The sequence below is a fragment of the Simochromis diagramma genome, unplaced genomic scaffold (assembly GCF_900408965.1).
Source record: "Simochromis diagramma unplaced genomic scaffold, fSimDia1.1 OVJJ01000131.1, whole genome shotgun sequence".
Taxonomy (NCBI): domain Eukaryota; kingdom Metazoa; phylum Chordata; class Actinopteri; order Cichliformes; family Cichlidae; genus Simochromis; species Simochromis diagramma.
In genome coordinates this window covers 8750809-8775964 of record NW_024387200.1, presented here as the reverse complement: position 1 = coordinate 8775964, position 25156 = coordinate 8750809, and the positions used below count along the sequence as shown (strand labels likewise).

At 39.4% G+C, this 25156-nt stretch overlaps 3 protein-coding genes across 3 annotated transcripts in view; 2 read left to right on the top strand and 1 right to left on the bottom strand.

The window, feature by feature from the left end:
• The window catches only part of si:dkey-250l23.4 (E3 ubiquitin-protein ligase RNF180), a 48928-nt gene extending 40835 nt beyond the window's left edge, over positions 1–8093 (top strand). Inside the window, exons 2-4 of the mRNA XM_040050809.1 lie at positions 5760–5997; positions 6905–7030; positions 7420–8093. Of these exons, the coding sequence (XP_039906743.1) occupies positions 5760–5997; positions 6905–7030; positions 7420–7625 (570 nt within the window). The 3' untranslated portion in view covers positions 7626–8093. The remainder of the gene's footprint in view (positions 1–5759; positions 5998–6904; positions 7031–7419) is intronic.
• Positions 8094–9971: 1878 nt separating this feature from the next.
• rgs7bpa (regulator of G protein signaling 7 binding protein a) lies at positions 9972–16577 on the top strand. The gene is made up of 6 exons (XM_040050807.1): positions 9972–10870; positions 11808–11974; positions 14734–14864; positions 15104–15248; positions 15900–15970; positions 16115–16577. Exons 1-6 carry the CDS (start codon positions 10721–10723, stop codon positions 16204–16206), a joined length of 756 nt encoding a protein of 251 aa, XP_039906741.1. The 5' UTR covers positions 9972–10720; the 3' UTR covers positions 16207–16577.
• A 1328-nt stretch (positions 16578–17905) lies between these two features.
• On the bottom strand, positions 17906–24674 carry c7a (complement component 7a). The gene is made up of 18 exons (XM_040050805.1): positions 24547–24674; positions 24284–24345; positions 24096–24174; positions 23728–23869; positions 23501–23645; positions 23281–23419; positions 22517–22660; positions 22185–22428; positions 21304–21417; positions 21034–21200; positions 20673–20901; positions 20128–20299; positions 19860–19947; positions 19206–19338; positions 18935–19123; positions 18676–18775; positions 18388–18572; positions 17906–18298 (listed from the first exon to the last, which is right to left on the bottom strand). The coding sequence occupies exons 1-18, from the start codon at positions 24550–24552 to the stop codon at positions 18114–18116; spliced, it is 2523 nt and encodes an 840-aa protein (XP_039906739.1). The 5' UTR covers positions 24553–24674; the 3' UTR covers positions 17906–18113.
• Between the last annotated feature and the right edge of the window lie 482 nt (positions 24675–25156).

Sequence of the window (25156 nt, the reverse complement as noted above, 5' to 3'; positions counted from 1 at the left end):
ATTACCACTTTCAACCAAGGAGTGGTGAATCAGAAAGAACAAAAAAGTAAATCAAATTAAAATTTGGGGTTGTCACTGTGCCATAAATGGCACTTGTTCTCTTCCTTTTTCAAGGTACTTGGCAGGTAGGTTGTACAAAGCATCTTTGAGTGCTTGCCGCTGTTCTTTTGTATAACATCTGACTTTTATTTGTCTCTTGATGTAATTCCAGATTGACTGCTTGGCATTGAGGGAGCCACTCAATTTTTTCAGAATGTCAGCGAAACCAAAATCTAAGTAACAGAAGTACTTATTAAAATGACAATTTTATCAAAGACAGACACCTTTAAAGGGATACAAATCACCCTTTCTTGTCATTTGTCTTTGAAACAATTAGACATGACAGTCACTGCAAAAATGATAAAAGCATGTAATAAAAGCTAAGTGCTGAAAAAAAATGAGGATAAATTTAGTGCTTTCATTTAACTGCTCTATAAGTGATGGATAAAAGATCAGATTGCCAGGAAATGATAAATACATTAAAGAGACAGGACACTAGACTGACGCAACAAACTGACAAAACAACTTGGCAAAAGATGAGAGGAAATGTCAAGAATACAATGAGAATGAAGGAATAGAAAACAGGTGAGGGAGGTGTGAAGAGCCACCTTCACAATGGGAAAGGGTGGAAAGGATGATTATTTTGATAAATACTAATATAAAACTTCATGTAATAACCTTTTTAATAGAACCTCAGTTATAAAGCAGGCTCCTTAAATTCCAGTAACCAAGAACTGATAAATTGTTGGGATTTTGTCTGATTGTTGGATTTTCCTCTGTATTATTGTCACATCTTTACCCTACAGTATAAAGCACCTTCAGGCAACTGTTGTTGTGATTTTTGCCTATATAAATAAAAATGCATTTAATTGAATGTTTTTCATGCAGATCTTTTTTGAATTCAGGAAAAATAAATTCTGCTATGCTAGACCACTGAAATGCTTTAACAAGGAAGCAGCAGCAACACACACACACACACACACACACACACACACACACACACACACACACACACACACACACACACACACACACTGTGCTGTGCTTATCAACGAGTAAGTGAAAAAAGCTGACACCACGGTTGTGGGCATGAGGGGAAAAAAGGTGGCTCTGGCTATTTCACTTGGTTTTTGTGAGTCTGCTGGTTCCATAGTGGTGTGCTTTCTATAGGTCATGAAGGACAATAGCAAGGCTGTTAACAGTGCACCTATTGCAGTGGGGCACACTATGGGGACTTTGTCTTTGTTAACAGAGTGGAATGCCCCAGTGGGCTAACAGGGGCAGGATAGAGAGCACCACTGCTCACCACCTCTGCACTCGAACAGTCCCTGTAGCTCTTAAAAAGAGCTTCAATCTATACATCCAGAAGAAGTGGGAAAGAAGAGCAGGAAAAGGATGACAGGGGAAAAACCAGGCTAACTGGGTGAAGTTGCTTCAGATGTCTTCCACTGGTGGGCGAGGTGCTTTGAATGAGCCATGATGAGCTCCCATGTGGGAGCTTCCAGTGTAAATGTCTCGAACAGAGTCGGATGTAGCGAAGCTGAGGATGCTGGTGAGGAAACCAGTACTAATGAGACTCACACACCAAAGGTGGAGAGATCTAGGCAAAGGAGTGTAAATCCAGCAGGCGAGGGAAGGTCAAGCAATGTGCTGGTGAGACCTGCGCTGTCAGGTGGAAAAGCACGCAAAAAGACCTGCAGTGAGGACAACAAAGGAAGCTGGAGAGAGCAAAACCAAGACAGGGGCGAGGAGACAATAACTGCTGGAGATTTGGAAGGCAGAGAAAGAGGGAAAAGCATGGAAAGAAGAATGGCGGAAAGAGATGAAACACATGGAGATGAAGCACAGTATAGACAGAGAAGAGAAAGCACTGGAAGTTTGTCAAGTAATAATTCTGATCATCAGTTAAACAACATTTTGGAACTTGGAGAAGGATCGAGCAACTTGCAGAGAGGACACACCTGCTCTCGACTCCAGAGCACTGGCTGCAACTGGACCTTCACTTCCAGTTCAAACGCACTGTCCCGTCGGCCTGCTGCTCATACCAGGTCCATACCCCGGTCACCTCAGAGACCTTTATCCAGACCAGCTGCAGGAGACTTGCACCTCTACTCACTAAGTTCATTCAGGGAGCCAGATCCATTCTGGGTGGAGGTGAGACCAGGGTCAGCACCTGGACGATCTTTGACCTTCTATGAGCTAAGAGGGGAGGGAGAGGATGAGGGTGATGAAGAGAACGTGGAGGATGGTGATGAAGGAGGCAGCGGGGTGGTAAGGGTGATGAGTCAAAGCGTGACCTCAGCAGTGGCACAACCTTGTGTTCCTTGTGAGAGGAGGATGAGTAAAAGGGAGAGGAACAGGATTAAAAGTCTGAGGAGGAGACAGCGAAGAAGGGAGAAATGGAGACAAAATCAACAGCAAGAGAGCAGACAGGTGACTGGCACTGCACACTGACATCACAGAGGTTTAAGTATCACCACGAGATGAGTCACAGAGGCAGTTATTAGATCACTAAATGATTTAGTAATTACTAGATCCAGTAATTAATACCCAGGATAATTTATTTTTTTTAATATGTAGTCTTTATGGACTTTAAGGATTAAAGACACACCAAATAACAAATGTTTTTAACTGAGTAAGTCCTGAGATTTATACTCAGGACTTACTCTTACTAAAGAAGTATTTATAGCACAACATGGCAGGTATATGTAGTAAAGAAAGAAAGAAACAGAGGCTGCATGCACATAATCATGTAGTACAAAACAACAGGTACAAACATTAGGCCTGTTTCTGTTTTGGTGTTGTTGGGGCTTTGTTTGGTTTTTTTTGCACTGCATCTATTTTTCACTGTTTTTACTCATGGTACTTTATATTACAGCATACACGTGTGTGTGTGTGTCTGTTTGTTTCATCTAGACTCTGGCTCTCGAAAGCTATATCAGCAACCAGCTCATTTCAATAGCCATTGTGTGCGTGGTTTAAAGTGGGGTTACATCTGAATTAGTTGCATGATGAGGCTTGGGCAGAGAGCCCTTCAAAACCGACCAGACAAAAGAGCAGATTCCATTTTGATTGGCTGCTGCAGAGCTGCAGTCACGTTGGCAGACTGAAATTACTCTGACTGCTCTGTTACCGAAAGTCAAATTAGTTTCTTCGACACTTTCGTATGATCGATTTCCTAATCCTTTGTCCTCCTACAGACTGTGCTGTTTTTAGTTAAGATATTCCTATCTGTTATTCATTGGACTTGGTGTGTAAATAAACTGGGTCATGCGACAGGACCTTAGCACACCAGCAAATCTGCTAGCATGGCTGAAAAAGAAAGGAAGAAAGTCCAGACCTACTCCCAAATAAAATGCTGTCGTGGGACCTGTGCATGAACAAATGCCTGCAAATCTGAGTGAACTGTAGCAACGCTGTAAAAAAAGAATGGCTCAGATTTCCCCCACAATGATGTGAGAGACTGATAAAATCATACAGAAAGCCATTATTTAAACTTACTGCCGCTAAGAATAGTTCTGCAAACTACTGAATGATAGGGTATGCTTGGTTTTTCATACGCTGTGTCTCCATTGCTGTATAGGCTTGATAAATAGATAACGATACTGTAGCATATAATGTGTTGTCGTTTATCTGAAGCTGATAGCAAAAACCAAATGATTTCTTCTTCTTTTTTTATTATGTCCTAATAATAATAAAAAATAACGGATTTTCAAATAGGTTTGAAGGCGGGTGCATTTTGGTGTACACTGGATGAAGCCAGCTAGCTTCTTCCTTCTGCTTCCATTTATCCTAAGCTAAGCCAATCATCACCTTGCTCCTGCTCCACACCTAGCACACCCTTATATATTAATGTTCTCAGCTAACTTTCAGGAAAAAGGCATTTTTTCCTTAGACTGATAAAGACATTGAAAACCCAACATATATTCAATATGTTTTTAAACAATTACTTTTGTTACCCAGTACCCATTTCTTGCTCATTTATCATGTTGAATCTTTATTTCCATTTATCAGCTCTGTGAAAATTGAATTTCAGAAATTTTGCACATATTCTCGATTGGGAGAATATAAAAACCTAGAACACACGCTGCTATTGGGCACACTGGTCAAATACCCTGGTTTAGATTTTGGATTTTCACAATGTGTTTTAACAATATTTTGTACAATACAGGATGTTTTACATTTTTTTAATCCCCTTTTTAAACTGTCTTAACTTACTGCATTCATGTGGCTGCCTTCTTGGTTTGTGCTGGCTTGTTTGAATTTGTTTGTGAGAAAAGTGTCTTAGGACGAAGCTAGAGGAGATGCTGTTGTATAAAAACAAACCACAGGATGTGATTTCATCCTGAGTAATGCAGAGACGTTTAGTGTTGGCTTGTTTCCAGCTGCTGGAAAAAAGCTAAAATGTGGTTTTAGCTGCTGTTCTGCAGAAACACATTTTGTGAAGGAAATGCAAATTGTTTGTGGTGCAGCAGCGCTATCAAATAGAGCTTCACTCAGTTATAGGTTTATCTATAAATTAGCAAGTTTTTTTTAGTCTAAACTTTGGTTCTGTATGTCATAGAGCACACTCTTATTCATTTATATACCAGTATATGATTGTAACCTAGACAAAACGGGCATGTCACCATACATGTTGCCAGGAGAGCCTCAGCATCTATGCTTACTTAGACACCCTGTGCTCTGTGTTCTCTCCTCTCTTTAATGACACACCTTGGGAGGATGGGCTGATGTGACTGGGAAGTCCCTGGAGCTCCCCCAGGGTGAGAAAATAGTAATTACTTTGGAAACACCCCCAGGATTCTTTTTAAACAGTGAAGCTTCAATTCTCAGAGGTCTGCCAACACAACACGTGTTTGAGGAGGCGGTGGGTGACTTGGAAAGCCCTAGCTACTATTTTAAAAAAAGAGCTTTTGTTACATCATGGAGTTATAGCTGGAATTTGGAACCATAAAAAGTGAGTGATGAGGGTAAATTAACTGTTGAGGAGAAGAGAGGAAGTAAGGAAAGAGTGTAGCAGATGCTCTGCATGATGAAAGAGAATACTAACCAGATCCAAAACCCACCTTCTGTTTTTATCCAATAGAGGTTAAGAGGGCTCATAGTAGGGCTTAACTGACAAACTGCAACAGATATAAAGTGACACATCCTAAGATGCACCTCTATTGGTTTTCCATGAAGTAATAGGAGTTTGAAGTAATGCCTATGATGGGTCAGAATGCTCTCTCTAACAAACAATGTTTATGCTTTACAGTAAGATGTGTGAAAATGTAGGTAGGCAGACATTTCACTTGACTGAACTCACACCTGACACCCTCATGTCCTCACACATATTATTATGCTGTTTGGATGGGTGTCAAAGAGGGTTACATTCATCAAAAGAGAAAATAAATTCAAATAGAAGAGAACTGTGAAAGAGGACATTTTCACTTATATTTAATGCTAACTGGTAGCATCTTGTAGTGATAATTTATACTTAACATCTCATACGTGAAGGGTCAAATCTCTGGATTGCTCTCTCTTATTGCTGTTATCCAATCCTAGGCAAGATACTAATATAACTGTCTCAGAGGTTAGTCCATATAGCCAAAATGGGTTTTATCATTCTAATATTGGAGCTTTAAATATGCACACATGCAAACATAAGCAGGTTTGTGGTCACACAAGAAAATATATTTTTAACAATTAAAATGTTCTTTTCTACTTCTGTTTTTTCCCAGAGTTCAACAGGAAACCCATCCAGCAGCAGCAGTGAGGACGATGAGGCCCTGACTACCGGGGACAGAGAGGGCTACATCTGCGCTGTCTGCTTGGATGTGTACTTCAGTCCTTACATGTGCCACCCGTGCAATCACATCTTCTGTGAGCCCTGTCTTAGGACGCTGGCTAAGAACAGCCCCACTAATACCCCCTGCCCCCTGTGCAGAACAATCATCACACATGTTTTCTTCCAAAAAGGTGAGATGATGAGCAAGGACCACTTACTGTATAATGACTTAATCAAACTTCCTCAGCACTAAAGACTGAATAAAGCAAAAAACAACTTCATGTAAAAACCTGACATTAAAGACAAACAATTTCAGCTATATTTTTATTCCTATGTTGGTTGCTACACAACATCTAAGCTGCAGATTGTTCAGAGGGCCCAGCTGCAGATGTCCCACAGGGAGCAGAGTAGACCTAAGTTCAGCTTTGACCAGATGAGTCACTTAGACTGAGAAGACGAAATCAAACACAGTCTGAGCACTTTGACTTTGATTCGGTGCTTTCTAATGGAAATAAGAAGTAGTATTCCCCGTGGGTGGAAATGAACTGTAATAATAGGAGCAGATGTTTTAGGGTTTCTTTAAACCAGTAAAAAGTGGAACCCTAAAGCTGTAGGGAAACCTTTTCACCACAATGTTAAGCAGTATAATAGTAGTTATTACTGTAATAATATATGTATGGTGTATATTTCTGTGGTGTGTGCTAACAAATGTATTTTGTCACCTTGGGATAATTTATTAGATACAATTTTGGTTTGATTTTGGTTAAATTTATGAATCACTGAAAAACTTTTATTATTCATCCCAGCCTATTTCTAGATGTATATAGTAGCATGGATTAGATGGTGAGGAGGACTGTAGAAACACCGAGGGCTCTTGTTAATGATTAGATGACAAGATTAGACTGTCGTGTTGATTACCAGAGCCAAGGTCACAGAACAAGGAGATAATCAGAGAAGCAAGTGACGCTACATGTGCTGTTAGTGAATGTGTTGAGTAAATCAAACATATCTAGCCAAGCTATGAAGAAGTGATTAAAATGGTCGGGTTTTTTTTATTGCATTAACTTTGTGTCTTTTTTAAAATATGTATTTATATAGAGCTAAACCAAACAGCAAGAACATTCTTTCCAAAGGAATACCTTTCCCGGAAACAGAACTTTCAGAAAGCAAGCTGTGCAAAGTGGCCTCTCCCGAGCTGCAGAAAACTCTTCCGCATCTTTGGAGGCAAGTTGTTAATTCCCTCTAAAGTGGGGTCATATTTAAGCAACGTCATCTGCAACAACAGCAAAACTATATAAAGATAAAGCATAGCTAGTATTTTATGAAGCTGCACTTAAAGAGCGCTGTTGTTTGTGACTTTTGACAATATGACGAGTGTATGCTGTGCTACCTATTTATCGTAATTGTACCTTAAGGCCTCACAGAAGACTAAAAATAATCCTGTGCATTTTTCATTTGTATGAATTTGTAAATGTCTTCAATAGCAGCTCTAGTTGTATCAAAATCTGTCGTCTAACATTTATCAAAACACTGAGGTTATGTGTGTTAATTACCCCAGAGGAAATTGTTGCTTTTTTAACTACACAAAATGACTTATTTCTCATTTAAACCAGGCTTCCAGAGGCAGTCGAGTCCTATTGCTAGACGCCAGTTCCCCCACGGAGAAGGCTACCCTCTGGACACCATGGATTTCGAGGATGACACTCGTGGCTGGCGATTTGACATGGACATGGTCATCATCTACATCTACTCAGTGAACTGGGTTATTGGGTTCTTCATATTCTGCTTTCTTTGCTATTTCTTCTTCCCCTCTTTTTGATGCCCTGGCAGCAATTTTGGGGTAACATAGAAATAAGGTAAGGCTGAAGATAAATTTGGGGGGGGGGGGGTAAAGGGGAGTGAGGACATAACATAAACATGATGCAGCGAGCATGCAAAGGGGGGTCAACTTAAGCTGTAAGGTTTAATGAAAACGCAGTGAGTGAATTTCAAGCAGGTGAGGAGGTGTAGTAGAGGAAAACCATCAGTGTGCTAGCTTCACATCTCTAATAAATCACTGAAATAAGGAAAATCCAGTGTTCTCAGTTTTGTGTCTCAACATAACGAACAGCATGTTAATATAACGTGTTAGGCTGCAGTGTTTCAACATGATCCCATTACACTTTTCAATGCCTAAACTTTTGTTTAACAGCACAGCCACTTGAACTGTTCCCAGTGTGATTACTTTTCTAATGTACAAGGACATATTAATTTCAATGTGAAATTTTTAATTACCAACTTCCATCCACTGCAGACACTTCATTTTAAAGATGTGTTACTGTTGATTAAACATATTGTAATGCAGCAAACACTCAATGCAAAATAAGTTTAAATTGCATCCTTGTTGCATTCCTGTAAGTGGAATTAACCAAAATAATGAGCAGATCTTAGTTAAAAGAAAACAGACTGATGAGGGTCTAATAAGACTGTAGAGGTTGGATATCGCAATAAGAAAAACGAAACGAAACGTTAGAAAAACACACAAAAAAATGTGCTTTAAGGTACGGGAACATTCATTTGTGGTTTCATGAATGCTTTCCCCAACATATTACTAATGCTAATAATGCTTATACCTGATGGGGGCACCATGATGGTGGTGCAGTGCTCAGTACTGCTGGTTCTGGTTTTAAATGGTCTGGTCAGGTGAGGACTTTCTGTGTTTAGTTTGCATGTTCTTCCTGTTTCCCTTCATGCTCCCTCCCTTCTCTCTGGTTTTCCTCCCACAGATTTGGATGTTAGGTTACTGGTGAGTCTATATTGGCTACATGCATGCATGCCACAAGGTGGAAAAGGTGGAAACTTCAAATGCTCATTTGGCAGCAATGGCTGCTCACTTTCATGGATGTGCTTATCTTAAACTCTCCATAGCCTAAATCTGTGGAGCTAAAGAAGGCGTAGTTAAACTTTGGGCCCAAGCTGTGGAGAATCTTAAATCTTTACTGAACCGATTGCTTCATTGGTCTCTGCTCTCTAGCCGTTCATCTCCCATTTTTTGTCTTGCCTCCTTTTGGACAAGTTTTTTTTTTTTTTTTTTTTATTTTTTAACATTTTTTGTGTGTGGCTGTTATGGTTCTCTTTGGTTGGTTGTTTTTTTGCTGAACTTTTACTGTAGTTGTTCATACTACTGATATGTTTAGGGGTTTTTGTTTGTCCGAAAACATTGATCACAAAAACTTACTTTAAACTAATTGTCACTATACAGTTGTAAACTAAATATCACAAACTAATTCTCTGCCTTGCCTTTTTTGTGCCACTAATATATGTGATTGCTTCTTCAACTCCACACACAAGTCTTCCTTTGTGTTCATGGTAATGCATGTCAGGAAGAGCACTCCATACACATTCACTGATTTATTCACAATATCTGCTGCAAACTTTTCTATTTGTGGTTGTGAAAAGCAAGGAGAGAAAAGCACTCATCAACAGCCAGTAATTGATTCTGGCACTCTTATAGTAAAGCGGTGTCCATGCTGAAATAACGTATTTCCTGGATGATCTTTTGTGGTGTAATCAGACACACACACACACAAAGTTTATTGATCAGTTACACATCTATATACTCATAATATATAGTAATAAAAAATAGTTTGTCTTTGTGCATTTTTAACTTTAATGTATATCTCAACCCCAACTGTGTTTTAGGGTCTGATGATAAAACTGCATTTTTATTAGTCGAAACGAAGCTAAATCTTGAACTATCCATATGTAAAATAAACGATACACTATCTACAAGCTTAACGTGCACTTTTTTCCAGTTAAGTAACGGTAATATAGCTATAGCCCACCCTTTTCATTCTTTATGTTAATTATATTATTGTAAAGGTAGACGGACACACACGCAACAACAGAAACTTAAGCACTTGTTAAGTTAACCTGCATGTGAGTATAAACGCAGTAATAATTTGTGATATTAAAAACTAAAGAGAACCACTTTAGGCTCATTTTTAACGGAAGTGTTCAATTCATTCTTTTTTGTCTCCACTCGGTACTTGTGGTGGAGGTAAAGTGGCCAGTGACCTCAATTTCATACGTACAGGAGTTGATATGTCAGCATGGGGGAGGAGGGGGGTTGAGTTGATGGGCCCTATTAGTATTCGCGTCCTTTGGGTGCGCAGTGTTGCCAGCCACGTCAGGCCTGTAGCAACTGTTCTTCTACTGCCTCTCCAAGGTTAGATATAGGCCCTTCCTAATAGCTGAAAACACTCAAGGAAACAGACTGGGAGCCGACTTGAGACCGCGAGAGCAGGAATTAAGTTTTTCGACGTTTTCCGGCACAGTTGTACGCTGTGAAATTGTCGCCGTGGACACTGGCCGTGTTATTTCGTCTTAATAGGAGGTTGTATAGCTAAGAAAAGACTGTTACCGTCCGTCTTATTGGTGCTTAATGGAAACGCGCAATCATAAAAAATGGTTGCATTTGGAGAATATCCGTGAATGCGATCGTTCCCTCTTGACATCGGTGCGTCAGAAAAGACACCTCAGCTAGCTGGAGTCCGGGTTGGGTGTGAAGTCTTCACTGTGCACCGTGTGCTGCTGGAGTGAAGGTGACTTGCGCCCCGTCGCAGTCAAGGCAATGCGGAGAGGAGTCACGGGCGCTCATCCGGTACTTTACCTGCGCTCTAGGGCTCTTCTTGGGAAAAAATTGCTACCTTTCCCACATTAGGAGGAAAGAACGTAAGACATAGAGCAATAATAGCGTTCGAGTTTCAACACAGCCAATAGCTGGAGAAGGTGAGCTGAGCGTAAATCGAGGAGAGAATAAGGTGAACAGTAAGGTGCAGGGTGGTAAGGCAGGAAGAGAGAAAGTGGTGGAGTTTGGGGGGATAAGACCAAATCGTTCTGTCTTAGGGCTGTTTTAATAGTGGATGTGTATGCATGAGTTCTGCATCGAATGGGCGCAAAAATCGCCCCAGATCCGCCGGGAACATCTTCCAGATCGGCAAGCCTCCTTATCGAGACTCACAAAGGAGGGAGAGCACCGAAAGTACCCGCAAAGCCCAGCGCGCCGTGGCCGACTGCAGAATGGTAGGTTTGCGGCACGTTAGTGCCTGCATGGTGCCTCTGATAAGGAGTGCTGTGCTATTATCTCAACCTTTCTTTGTTTAAGGATGTTCCAATACCCCGTGCATGCACGCCGCACAGGCGACAGCTCTTAATAGCTGCAAAAAAAAGAAAAAAGAAAAAAAAAGATTCTAACCCGGTCTAGCAGCCTAAAAATAGCTTTATGCATTTGCATTGCTTTGTCGGCAGTGAAGCCAAACAGAACACCTCGGCGTGCAGATTGACTGTGTGATTTGCATTTAAAGTGTGGAAAGCTGCTGGTGATTTGGAATGATTTCAGCATTGCCCGAATGACAAGATTACCCATGGTGGAGTGCATGATCTTGGCACATATGTGCTTTGACAGAAGCTGACAGGAATGATAAAGCCTACTTCACCCTTTCATACATCAGTGATCGTCATGGAGCCTCGCTGTTCGTTTACAGGACTACAGCAGGATGCTATGCAGGAGGTGCACAAAAAGAGCAGAATACTTATGCCCCAAGCTCAAATTTCGTGGTTGTGCAGACAACCAAATTTAGCATGATGGAAAACCAACCAATTCAACAATCAGCTGGTTTATCGTGCACTCTTACTTTGCGGGCTGTGCTTCACTTTCCGCGTTTTTCGCAAGGATCAATAAGCTTCGGTGACTGCACATGTGCAAGGCTGCATTTTTTGAAATGAAGCACACGACAGTGTAACTGCACATGGAGCATTATTTGTCCCCATTAGTCTGTTTTGGGGGGGGGGCTGTAAAATGCTGCTCAGCATTTCCTTCTTGGCTGACGCGTTTTCATGTTGACAGGTCGGACTGAGGATAAAGACTATCCTGCAATTTATTTGTGTGATGCTTACTTGTCTGGTTCGTTAGGTAATAACTTTTTGTGTCTGTGTGACTTATTATCTCACTGTAATGCAGATCGTCCAAGAATTCAATACACTTGTGGCTCTGTACCGTGAGCTGGTCATCTCAATTGGCGAGATCACTGTCGACTGTCCTTCGTTACGGGCCGAAATGCTGAGGACCCGAACCAAAGGCTGCGAAATGGCGCGAGCGGCACACCACAGTCTCTCCTTGATATCGGGGTGAGTTGGCACAGACGCTGTCCGTGGTCCTGAAAATGAAGAGCCATCAGTGGCTGAACGCTCTGCAACACTGCAGCGCCGGAAGTTAAAAAAGTAGCTAATTTTACCAAAGTAAACCTGCACAAGTATCAACATTTGAGCTGCTGAATATGTTTTTGTGTGTGTGTTGTTGTTTTTTTATAAGAATGTTCTTTCGATAGGCCATCTAATGCTTGTCCCATTAAAGGACTGATTTATTTTTTTTTTCGTGGTGGGCAAAGTATGTGGGAAAACAGAACATGAGATCAGCTTTTAAAAATCATGACATTTCTAATTTGTTAGAAGGAGAGCTTTACCAGGAAGCAATCACAACAACATACTGTAACTGATCACTTCCCATTAGCTGACCTAAAACGTTAATGCACAAAGTGGAGGGAAAGTGGAATGCTTCCCGGGACTAATATCTGAGATAATAGTATCAATAATGTGGAGCCAATGACGTTTTTTTTTTCCTTCTTTTTCTTGTAATTTATTGAGAGAGTGGCTTCTTCAGTACAGATTTTTTTTAAGAATCGGAATCCTTGGGAGTTTTTTTTCTTTTGCTCATCAAAAACAAATGATATCACAATGAAACAGTAAATTAAAGTGGTTAGATCCAAAGTTTGTTCACTGTTTAGTGATTCTGAGTAGATTTTCATGCTAAATTAGATTTCAAGTGGTTTGTTTGTGATGAAAGCTTTGATTCAAGATACAGGAAAACAGCTGTTTTAGGAGCCTGAAAGGACTGCTGTCTTGGCCCACAATATCTCCTCTACAATAGCGCCAGTAGAAGAAGGGCAAAGGGAGGCTTGGGATTTTAACATCCTCAGTGAGGCTAAGATGCCAGCCAACTTGGCACACTCAAACTTACTTAAATAACAATCGGACAGACTGAAGCCAGTGGTGAGAGAGATTTGGAGGACGTCTGCAGTGCCAGCTGCTTGCCAAAGCCTGGGTGCTGCTGGAACAATAACAGCCTCATGATTTATCTTGCAGAAGGGGCATATTCCTACCACTGGACATACTGTATATTTAAAACCACGAGAGATCCTTTTCTATTAGAAATGATTTGTCATCATATTTTTTACAAGGTCCAGTTTTAAAAAGTGTTAAACTGAATTCTTTTCTATTTTAATTCACTCTAATGGGGTTTTAAAACTACATGTTTGATGCGTGACACTGAATATGTTCAGTGCACATCTCCCATCGTGCACATGCATGAATCATGATTGCAACTTTATTTGAATAGGAGCATTTAGTTGCTTTAAATAATAATATACTTTAATGCAGCAGGGCAGTGGTGGAAAATGAACCATTGCACTGTTGTTTTTCAACTGCATGGCTCATAATTATACACCTAAATACAGTTATACCTGTATCTGCAGAAAAAATATTATTAGCCATTGAAACTGTGCTCTTAAATGTTCCAGCTTCTGCTGCTAAATGGAGATGGTGCAGTAGCTTTAGAGAGAACTCTTAAATTCTCACTGATAACAGCATCTGCATCATTGCCATAATTATCGCCAGCACATATTCTAAAAACTCCTTCCCTAAAAGCTCTCTCGGCCATCTAAGTGTCTGTCTCCGCTACTAGAGACACAGAGCTTGAATTAAACCAGTTCATTCCCCTTTAATAAAATAAACTCAGTGTGTCAGAATGGTTTGAATGATGCGAGGTCCCTCCAATGTGCAGGGGGAAAGCTGATTAGAGGGATAGCACTGGTGACAGCTGTGCTTGAGCAACAGTAAAGCAGCACTGTGACAAAACGGTGATGGCAAGGAGAAGCTTGCTGTTGGAAGAGGTGAATTCTAGAGCATGATTTGTGTGAGAAAGATTTGTACCAAGTTTCACGCCTTTTATCGCTGTCACTTTCCCATGTGATATTACACCCACTGGATATCACCTGCTGTTTCCCTTTGAAAACCCGATTAATATAGTTGTGAAGCTACTGCGATGTCTCATAAAAGCTAATGATCAGCTCCGGTTGAATGAAAAATATTGTGACGGGCTTTTGTGTTGCTTGAATCTCTTCAGTGCATTTTATTTATATATTCTCAGGGAGTTAAGTAAGCACTACATATAGACGCTTGCACAATCACAGAGACAGCAGCAATTTGAACTTTGCTGTAAAACAACACGGATAAGAAGCAGAGTATGTTTATTATCATTGCAGACTCTATAAGCTTACTTTAAGCTTTGATTAGGAAACACTCTGCTCAAACATTTTAATGCATATTTGAGTTCATAAACCTCTCTGGCCTTAAAACCTGATATTAAGAATTTGCTGTTATTCTTCAGGTTATAGATTTTCTCACTGTAATCACGCGCAGAAAATACCACGAGTATCACCAGGTCCAGCCCTCATTTATTCACTTAAGTAAAGATATTTCCAAGTAAAAGCATGTGACTCGCATTTGTCACAGATGTGACACAGATGTGCACCCTGAAATTACAAGAACAGGCAGTGCATAAGTTACCAATGTAGGTGATCATATTTCTTCAACAGATATTGCATTTACAGTTTAAATGAGTCAAACAAATTAGACATGTCAGTAACACATCCTGAGAGTGGAATATATTTTTCTTTGTTTTAACTTTTTGGTTTAGTACAGACTCAAGATTAGCACATACACGGATGAATTAACAACTACTGTAATGCTCATAGAGACTTGCAGAGACTATTTTGTCTACCAAGTTCCACCTGGCTGGTAAGCTTTGTTCTCTTCATGTGCCATTTCAGGCCAGAGGACGGGGAAATCCACCCTGAGATCTGTAGGCTTTTCATCCAGCTGCAGTGCTGTCTGGAGATGTACATCACAGAGATGCTCAAATCTGTGTGCTTGCTGGGATCGCTGCAGCTCCACAGGAAAGGTTAATACACAGACAAGCCTCATGGATAGTTTATAGATAGTATGCTTTGTTTTGTTTTTAATTTTTTTAAAGAAACATGTGGACAAATGGGATTTTGTATCTCTAACGTCACCGTCATTCCAGTAATGCCATCACTAAACCGATCAGTAAACTCAAATAACTGTGTACAAATGACATAAATAATTTAGGTCAGTATCTAGTGAGGAAACACGATTAAGGCATTTCTCTGTGTGCTTTAGGTAACGACTCATGTGGCCCTCCCGGCTTAGATGGTAAAACGGAGGAAAGCTCAGACATCCCCATTCTGGAGGACACCTCTTCCTCCCCCACTGACTGTCCTCAGCTCTGCTGGCTGGTGGCCACTGACATAGAAAACATAGAAAAGTAGGTAAACAAAGTGTGTTCTGTTGTGTCCTTCTGGATGTATGTAGGTGCTGTGTCTGCACTTACGTTTTTATTATGATTTAACAAATAATTCACATATATTTTGGTGGGTAATCTGTTACATTTCCTATAAGAACATAATGCAAAGTATCGTATCACATTAAATGGCATTTTAATACACTGGGAATACATGTTGTATTATAAGATTCATTGGGATGTTTATATTTTTATATCAGCTAAGGCTTTCTTGAAATTACATTTATGTAGTTTGTGTGGGTCTATAGTTTTACCTCACAGTTGGATTAAAGATTTGAGTTTACAAAACAATAGAAATATACCAAAAATAATCAGATATTTGTGTCAAAGCTTCAACATTTCAAAACACAAAGTATACACACTTATTTTACTACTACTACTTATTTTTCTAGACACCGTGTGTGTTTACGACTCCTGCTATGAAATACATTATGAAATAAATTGAAATACAGTCCCTAGGTTAACATTAAGTTAAGAGTTCGAGTTAGGGAGGAAAGTCTCCAGAAAATCCAATAATGGAAACCTGATTTTGTGCTTTTCTGAATGCGAGTATGCACTGCATATATTATGGATACTTTATGTACACAACATAAAAAGCCATTTGCATTACTGCAGGGATATGAGGGAGATGAAGAACCTTCTCAGTAAACTCAGGGAGACAATGCCTTTACCACTGAAGAACCAAGGTGAGAAAGAAAACGCAAAAAGCAGTAACACTTTCAGAATTATTCATTGTGAAGCAGAGGTACTGGTTTAAGTGGACTGCATCGTAGCTCAAATGAGGAAAAATGCATGACTTGGCTGTGGTGTCTGTGTGTTCTTTCGCCCAGATGACAGCAGTTTGCTGAACCTGACTCCCTACCCACTAGTCCGACAGAGGAAGAGGCGGTTCTTTGGGCTCTGTTGCCTGGTAACCAGCTAAGGGCCCCGCCTTTGTGGGTAGGAGGCGGCAACAAAGACACCATTACCCACTGTCCTTCACCACTTGTGTCTCCCACCAATCTATTACTGCCATTTTCAAATAAATTGTCTCTTTCTCTTTTTTTTTAACGGCTGCCCATTTTATAATTTTATTTTGTAATACGAAGAAGAATTGTAACTGCAGTGTAATGAAAACAAAAGTCATGAACATATATTTTAAGATATTTTGCAACAGATTTTCCCCTTTTTTGGTAAACGAAGTGCGATATCTGCTTGTCTGATGTAAAAGGGAATGAGAGTTTGTCTGAAATGATAATATCAATGTTCTGTTCCACAAGCCTGAGTGAATGAAGTGGATTTATGTTTTTATTTTAAAAAAAAAAAGGGAATCTAAATGTCCATTTTGTCAGAAATAATGTGATAACTTATGAACAGATGCCATTCACACATCTGAGGACGGCTCTTGCAATGACAAAGTTTTACTGTCGTTTGTCTAAGCTGAAATGACAGGTTTGTGAAGAATACGTTTGTGTATTACAGTCTCCGTTTTCTGTTCCTTGCTGTTTTTCTTCTCAATGTACTTAATTTAGTCTTCCATAAAACAAGAACCTGTACCCAACTTAAACTTTCCAGCTTCAAAATGGAATAGATGATACAATAGTCAAAAGAAAACTTCTTTGCACACAATATCTATCTATAAATCGAGACATTAGACTTGTATATACACATACTCTTTACGCAATGCTCTATGAATTATTTTCAAGGTTGCACGTGGTTAGTAAAGAAGCTGTTGGTATAAGCAGAGAGCATCTCTCTCTCTTGGGCAGTCAAGCAGACAGAGCGCAGCTTATTAAATATAGTGATCACTGTTTATGGCAAGCTGAAGGTACAGTAGTCAAAGCTGATATAGGTCATTTTACATTGTTAATAAAACTTTTGTTATTGAAACTCATCCACCAGTGTTTGTCATTGTCTTGCATGAACTGAAATGTCCACCGGGTGGAGACAAACAATCAACAGAGACAAACTTGTCTAGCACGTTCTGGTAAAGCTCAAACAGTAAAATTACACTGAATTAATTAGATAAATTGACTGTGTTAAATGCAAATTAGGTGGTTTGCATTCAAAGAACAAACATGTATGCCATCATTTGTGCTTTTTTTTCTCTCTGTCCTTCTTTCATAGATAGATAGATAGGAATTTTTTTTTACCACATCTCACCCAAAAACCATCAATTTGTATGCATTATCCCTTCAAGAATGGCAGCTCAGATGCACTTTTAACACCTTTCCCCCAACTATCAGTCTTTGTGATCAACATCTCAAACCTAGAAAATCATTCTGCTGACCATATGTATTTCTTGAATTAATGATAAAACATTAAGTAGTTGGTGTCTTCACAGCTATTCACGGACAGGTTCAGACACACATGCAGACATGCATTCACACTGTGCGAGGGCTGCAAGCCAGAGGCAGGAATAGACTGTCAGCAGGGGTTTGCTTCGCAGGATGAGCTTTGTCGGGTTTAGTAAGCACAAGACATCTTTTGTGAGAAGCCCTACACTTTCTCGAGCCTGAAAAACAGATTTCCAAACATTACCTCTCAAACCCAACCAACAGTCCATTATGCTATGTTTGTCTGTGAGAATATTACATATCTCTTGGTCTCAATATTAGTAATACAAAAGAAGAAAGATCAAACATGACTGATGTTCTTTTTATTTATTGTTAATACAGTATTGTTCTGTTTTTACGCATGCAAAAAATGTGCCTTTAAATTGTGCTAAATCTTAGCATAAAAAAAAACAAAAAACATTGGCTACACAAAAAATTTGTGGAATATTTCAAACTGGGATAATAAAAGAAGACCAATAAGAGAGGTCAGTCAATCAGCTCCTGCCCTGAATGCTCAGGAGGTGCAGGGCTGGATACTGACAACAAACACTTTTTCTCCCTTACATCGCCGAAGTCCTGCTTCACATTCACTCATGGTCTGTGTGGCCGCAGTCTCATCCTCTCCAACACGGACACACACGTTATACCCAGGGTTCGCACAATCTGCAGAGTCCTTACAGCGACAGTCATTGGCTTGATCTGAGAAAATCGTGTGAAGACAAACAGCATGAATTACTACAAACTGCTGTACATTATAATAGATCATTTGTCACTTCACATGTTCATACCATCGCAGTTCTCCCACATGTGGCAGCCGGTGCAACCTGTTGTATCACGCTCTGGCCAAATGCAGGTGCTGTCCTCTGCTGTCATATATTTCTTCCCCATACATTGCAATGCATACATTTTGCACACATCCAGAAGGACCGATTTTCTACCTACAGCAGCTGTGGCACACAACTTCAAAGATGAACTGGCCAGTGGGCACAAAGCACAAAAAACACAGTAAATCAGTATCATTAGCCAGTTTGCCAAAACTGACATGACCAAATTATTTATTAGCAGAATAGACATACCCACACTCAATAGGCATTTTGCAAACACATTTTCCTCTGGAAGGCTTTTCCCACAGTTTACACTGCACTCCAGGAGCAATGCTTGGTTCTGGTGCGCTGTCTGTGGAATACACAGAAATCACTGTTCCACATTGTCTACTGATTCTCTACACTGAATGACTAAATATAGAGCTCATCATATTTCATATTGTTACATAGCAGCCCAGGACAGTCCTTTAGCAGAGAGCTAAAGGATTATAAAGCTTGATGTAAAATTTACCTCGGATGCACCTGACGTCTGCTGGGTTTGGTGAAAAATCCAGACTGGGATTGCAAATAGCCGTGGCTTCGCCTGTTAGCCGTTTACCCGCTGGGCAGGAGAATGTTACTAACTCTCCTATGCCATAGGTCTTCTTTAAAGGAGAGGCTATGACACCATCTGCAAGGAGTCCAATCTGGCAACTTGTAACTTGAAGAAAATGTGTAATTTTACAATGTGACACAGCAATTCATTATTATGATACACTAAATGTTAAACTTTATTTACTCACCTGTGCACAATCCAGGCCGGGCAGACCAGGTTTGATCAGCAGTGCACTCTATGGTGCTGTGACCAACAAGATAAAAACCTTCAGTGCAGGTGTATTCAACTTTACTACCCACAAGATAAATGTCCTTTGGATCCTATGACACATGTAATAAAGATAAGATCATCAAGTTCAACTTCTTAGCTTTGATGTGGGTACGTAACTCAGCTCGGTTCAGTTTTATTTATGTTCACAACAAGGGTTGCCTCAAGGCACTTTATAAGACAGTACCACTTGTAGTTCCCCTATGAGGAACAAGTGGCAGCAGGAAGAGCAGCCATTTGCCAAAAATGGTTGGAGGATGAGCACAGAGGAGAACATAGAGACACAAGGACAAAACACATCTCTATTATGGGGAAGAGAAGATATAAAATTCAGCAAAATATTTAAAGATAACTAATAAACTCAGTAACATTGAGGCAGACTCTCTTTCACTTAGATAGGAGATACTAGAGCTTCAGTTTCAAGTCTCTTCCTGTAACTCTTTTTCTAACACTGTACTGTGACTTTCTGCAAAACACCGTTCAAGCACTACAAAAGTAGCAGTTAGTCTGGTTAATAAATACTAAATGTTTGCAATCATTTGTTCCACACCATGGTGAAAATTTCTATTTTTACCAGAATGTAGCCATTGATCAGAGCAGGTGGGGTTCCACACTTCTGACTTGCTGGGAGAGTATAGTCGAAGCACTGAGGCTCCATAGTTCTGTAGAAAAAGTATGTGTTGCATAACTACATATTGATGAAAATCAGTTTGACACTTTCTCTTACTGGAAACTCAATGCAATGAACACAGTGCTTGTTACAAATATGTCACTAAATTCACGCAGCACAAACAAACAAACAAAAAACTCATAAAACCCACAAAACAAACTTAAGCTCTCACCTTAAGTATTGCAGCTCTTCATCTTCACAGTCGGACGTCTCAGCTGGTTCTCCGATACAGTGCTGTCCCCCATTCTGAGGGTAGGGGTTAGAGCAGGAACGACTACGAGACCTTCGGCCCCCAGAGCACGATGACCAGGCAGACCAACAGGTCCAGCTACCATGGATCACTCCTTAATGACCAGAAATGGAAAATAAGAAATAGAAAGAAATTAAGGACATTATAAAGTCAGTCTGATATTAGCCTCGATTAAATCCTACCCCCACCCATGATAGTGACTTAACCCAATTTAACAGTTTGTTAAATTCCTTGTTTTCATCCTGAAAGTAAGCCTGACACCAATCTCACATCTGCCAGCCCCACAGGGCTATTTTGGCATCTCTAAGCATAATCACAACACAAAAGCTAAAAGCTAAAAGGAAAAAGAACACTTGTTTTTTAAAGGGGGTTTTCACTGCAATGTGCCCCTTTTAGACTTTAAAAGTAACATTGGTGAGCTTAAAAAACTACAGTAATAAAGATCCTGTATGAAAGACAATACACACCCTGCTGCCCTTCCGCTTCAGTTCCTTGCTCACAGGCTGGTCCTGACGTGTTAGGCTTGCAGATGCACTTACATTCATCTCCATCCATGACAACCATTCCATTGTTCCTGCATGGCCGGCAGTGGCAGGGGGCACTTTCAGCAAGGTACTGATCTATGGCCCTGCGAAGGTAGAGCTTCTTCAAACCAGCACACTGAACCTCCTTCACCAGCTCTGACAGCGGCCGCAGCTGGAGAAACAATAGTAAAATAAAAGCGATGCAAGGTTGCATTAAGTGATAAGATGAAATCCATAAAAGGTTCATTAAACATTATGATCTTGCTTTTTAACATACAAATAGCTTATTTTACGTTCTCTTTACCTTTTGTTTTATGATCTTTGGAAACGACCTAACAGACTCTGCCCAGTTTGAGTACATTTCCCAGTTTCTCTCTGGATTATCTAGGTTCATCATATTCAGCGCTGCAATATGTGAGACACCTCCTCCCTCCACATCCACTTTTTTCAGATTATTGCTCCTGCTGGTTCCTATTTTTAAAGGTTTGAAGAGATAGTGGATGGCAGAAAAACTTATAGAGGTAAAGTGCTTTTATAGGTACTGGTATATGTAAAATTATCATCCAAATTGTACCTGTGCTTGATGAGTGAGTGCTCTGGCCTCGCTTACAGTTCACTGTGGTGATGGGGAATATGAAAATCCAGCGTTTAGTCCTTGAACATTCGTCATACTGCTCACTTTCGCTGACTTGAAAACAAAGGAAAACGTAAAGTCAGTGTCAGAAAAGTGAGGCAGGACTAAAGCAGGGCTTTATGGCAGCATTTTTATCAGCCAGATGTTTTACTTGGCATTGGAAAAATACTACCACTACAGCTGTGTAATATAGTTAAATCCAGCTGCAATTACAACTTGGATTTTTTTTAAAAATAATATCGGACCACCTTTTATTATAAGGAAAATACATATTAATACATACATATATATACATATATATATATACATATATACATATATATATACATATATAAAGATAGATGACCATATATACTATAATTTATACATATATATATATATATAATACATATATATAATAGATATATTAGATATATAGATATATACACACATATATACACATATATATATACATATATATACACATATATATATATATATATATCACACATATATATACACACATATATACACATATATATACACATATATATACACATATATATATATATATATATATACACACACATATATATATATATATATATATATATATATATAATTTAATTACATTACAAACTGATTACATTTAAAAATACATTTTAGAAATTTTTGAGCATTTTTAGTCAAATGCATTTTTTTAAAATGTATATTACAACTATTACAAGCAATAGACACATGCAGTGGCTTGTTGTTTAGCACCTTAAAACACTCAGTAGAATTAACCACTATGACCATATTTTTAAATTCTTCCATTACACTAGTGTTTTATGAATCCTTACCCATATTGTTTTCAGTTTCTTCATCAATTGTGGCAATAACTTTGAAGGAGCCTCCTAAGCTTCCAGCAGACAGGTAGTGCGTTCCAAACCTTTCCAAAATCTTCCTGTAGGCCGAGTAGTCATAGACAGATGGCAGTTTGACCAGTGCCTTCCAAAACGCCTCGGATATCGGGATGTACCGAGGAGCGTTAGTCTGGAACTGAGCTACCTCGATGTCATTCTTTAAAACTAAAAGCTTTTTGGTCTGTAAGAAGAGGAACAAAAGGTTCCTTTTCAACATGAGATGACTTGTCAAAGGCATTTTTTATTTAAAGTGTTAGGTTTCTACTCACTTGAGTCTTGTCGTGTTGTTCATGAAAATCATAGTTGCGATATCCCGTGGTAGTCCCGGTTACTGTCTGCCTCTTGACAATATCCTTTGCATAGTGCCATTTGCTGGTGTACATCTCATCACTGAAGTCATTCTGGGCTTTAACCTGGAATCGGGACAGGGGTTACAATGTCTGGTTTCCTCTAGTTTAGAGATATGAAATGCTCACCTGGACAACTTAACTAGATTTAGGGGAAGACCCTACAGGTGAATAAGATGAAACAGGTGAATTTTTTGTGTTTACAGAAATCTTATGTTAAAATGAGTCATACAAATGAGTCACTGTATGTCTAAAAATGAGCATAAATCTGAACTTTGAATAAAAACAGGTTTAAAATTATTGTTTCAATGTGTTGACATATATATTCACACTTTGTTAGTTTGTTTTTCCACGAGGACTTTGGACATATCTTTTCAATCCACAAATCAGAAAACACCATCAGCAGCAAGACAAACTCTAATGAGCTGATGTGAATGTATGTCAAGTTGAGGGCACCAAATGTGAGTCAATGGCCAAATGCCTAATGCAACAAAAAAAGAGCAAAAGGCAGCAAGCCGATGGTAATAATGTGTGATTGAATAGATTAAAAAAGTAGAATAGGTAGAAAATATTGCTATATTCACTCCTTAACTCTAGAATACAAATCCAAGGGGTACTTTATAAGAAATTGTGACCAAAGAAGTATCAGTATGAACTACAGTTCAAGTTCTTCCACAGGTACCAACCAAAAAGCTGTACTGAAGAGTACTAAGGGGCAGTCGATAAACAGAATTGTGAACACCGCTGAAGATGGTGCGGCACTGGCCACCAAAGCTCTTAGTATTGATGACACTTTCTCTGCTCTTTCCTGACACAGCGTCAACCCTACAGAAACAACAGCGATTGTAGATTAATGTCTCAATGAATCATAAAAAATAAACATCTAGATCAAGACTTTTCTCTTACCCGAGTCCTAGGATCTCAATGTTCGGCGGAGGAACCGAGTTTGAACAAACAATGTATTTTGAAATGTCGCAGTTACTCTCATCAAGTCCATCTTCCTCACAGTCCTGATCTCCATTACACACCAGAGACTGGCTAACACACTTCCCTGCAAGTCAAAAGACAGATAGATAGTTATTGTTTAACCACTTCAGTAGGATTAAGGAAGTGAGGGCAGTTTCGATTCCTACCCGATCGACAGCGAAACCTGTTTCCACATCCGTCCTCTATAGGGCAGCCTTGTGTGGTTTCACAGGGCCTCGTCTCGCTTCGCTCCCCATAGCAACGGTTTCCACCGAACTGAGCGTAGACAACCATGGATCGGGTTCTTGTCTGTAGCATCCACAGGATGACAAAGAAATATTTATATAAAGTAATAATAATTTAATTAATGGCAAAATATCTTCACAAGTTTTAAAAATAACATAATCTTGAGTATTTCTGATGGTGAAAAATCTTTTTTCTAAATACACTTTCTTGTACTGTACTGTATACAGTACGTGAAAATGCATGCAAGTTTGTATGGGTAAGAAATTAGTTACCAATGAATCTCCCTGACCTGTAATTTGGTGCAGCTATCACATTCTGACCAACTGCCAAAAGGACCCCACTGGCAATGAACTTCCTGGTTACACATCCTTGAAAATGACGTTTAAATCAACATAACATGATATAAATGACAACGTATAAAGTTCAACAAGCACAATATATTTATGCTTTAAAGCAAAAAACGAAAACCAGATTTACCCCTTGGCAGTGAACAGGAAGAGGAGCCATGGTAAGACTCTTGCACAGAGTTGTGCAACTTTCTGAGGAGGAAAATGAAAACACAAAAAAGCACAGCAAAGAAAAGAAAGTTAAAGAAAGCAAAACAAATGAAAAGCTTTGGTAATAGCAGTCACCCACGGAAATATCACAGCAATGACAATACAAAATTACTCTTACTGAAATCACATCAGTGACATATTTTACAGAAAACTGAAAAATGTATCCATGCAAAATCTACTTGCCTTCATGTTGAGAGAAGCACAGCAACAGATGGATAATGAGCAAGATTTCTATGTTTCGTTCTTCCTAGGGAGTCCAGCTGTTGTAAATACAACACATGGAGCTTATCGGGTTTCAAGGGAAAATTTATGAGCATGTGTGTGTTTGAGAGAGAGAGAGGAATGTCTTCCTGTCCATATTGTGAAAGAGGCAAGAAAATAATATGTTGGAAGTTCATGCCAAAAAGTTCTTCCAGAGAAGTCATTTTGAAACTGAACAAAGCTTCCTCTAGTAAGACTGACCTTTCTCACAACAGATGCTTTTACTCATCAGTGGAGGAAAAACAAGGGTTTAATACAAACTGTCTTCAGAAAACCACCAAGTTACATAATAGTTCCACATTACCATAAGATTAATTAACCATTGCTTAGTCTTCCTTTAAGAAAATGCTTCATTACTTAAGGCAACACATATTAATTAATGAAACAATGATGAATTACAGTTTTGTGCCATTCAGCAGTATTTAGTCATTAATCGTTTAATTAATGCCTGAGAATTTAGATTTATTCGTTGATAGTTATGAAACACTGATTGACCAGTCACCCAATAATATAGCATCACCCTTTTGTGTTG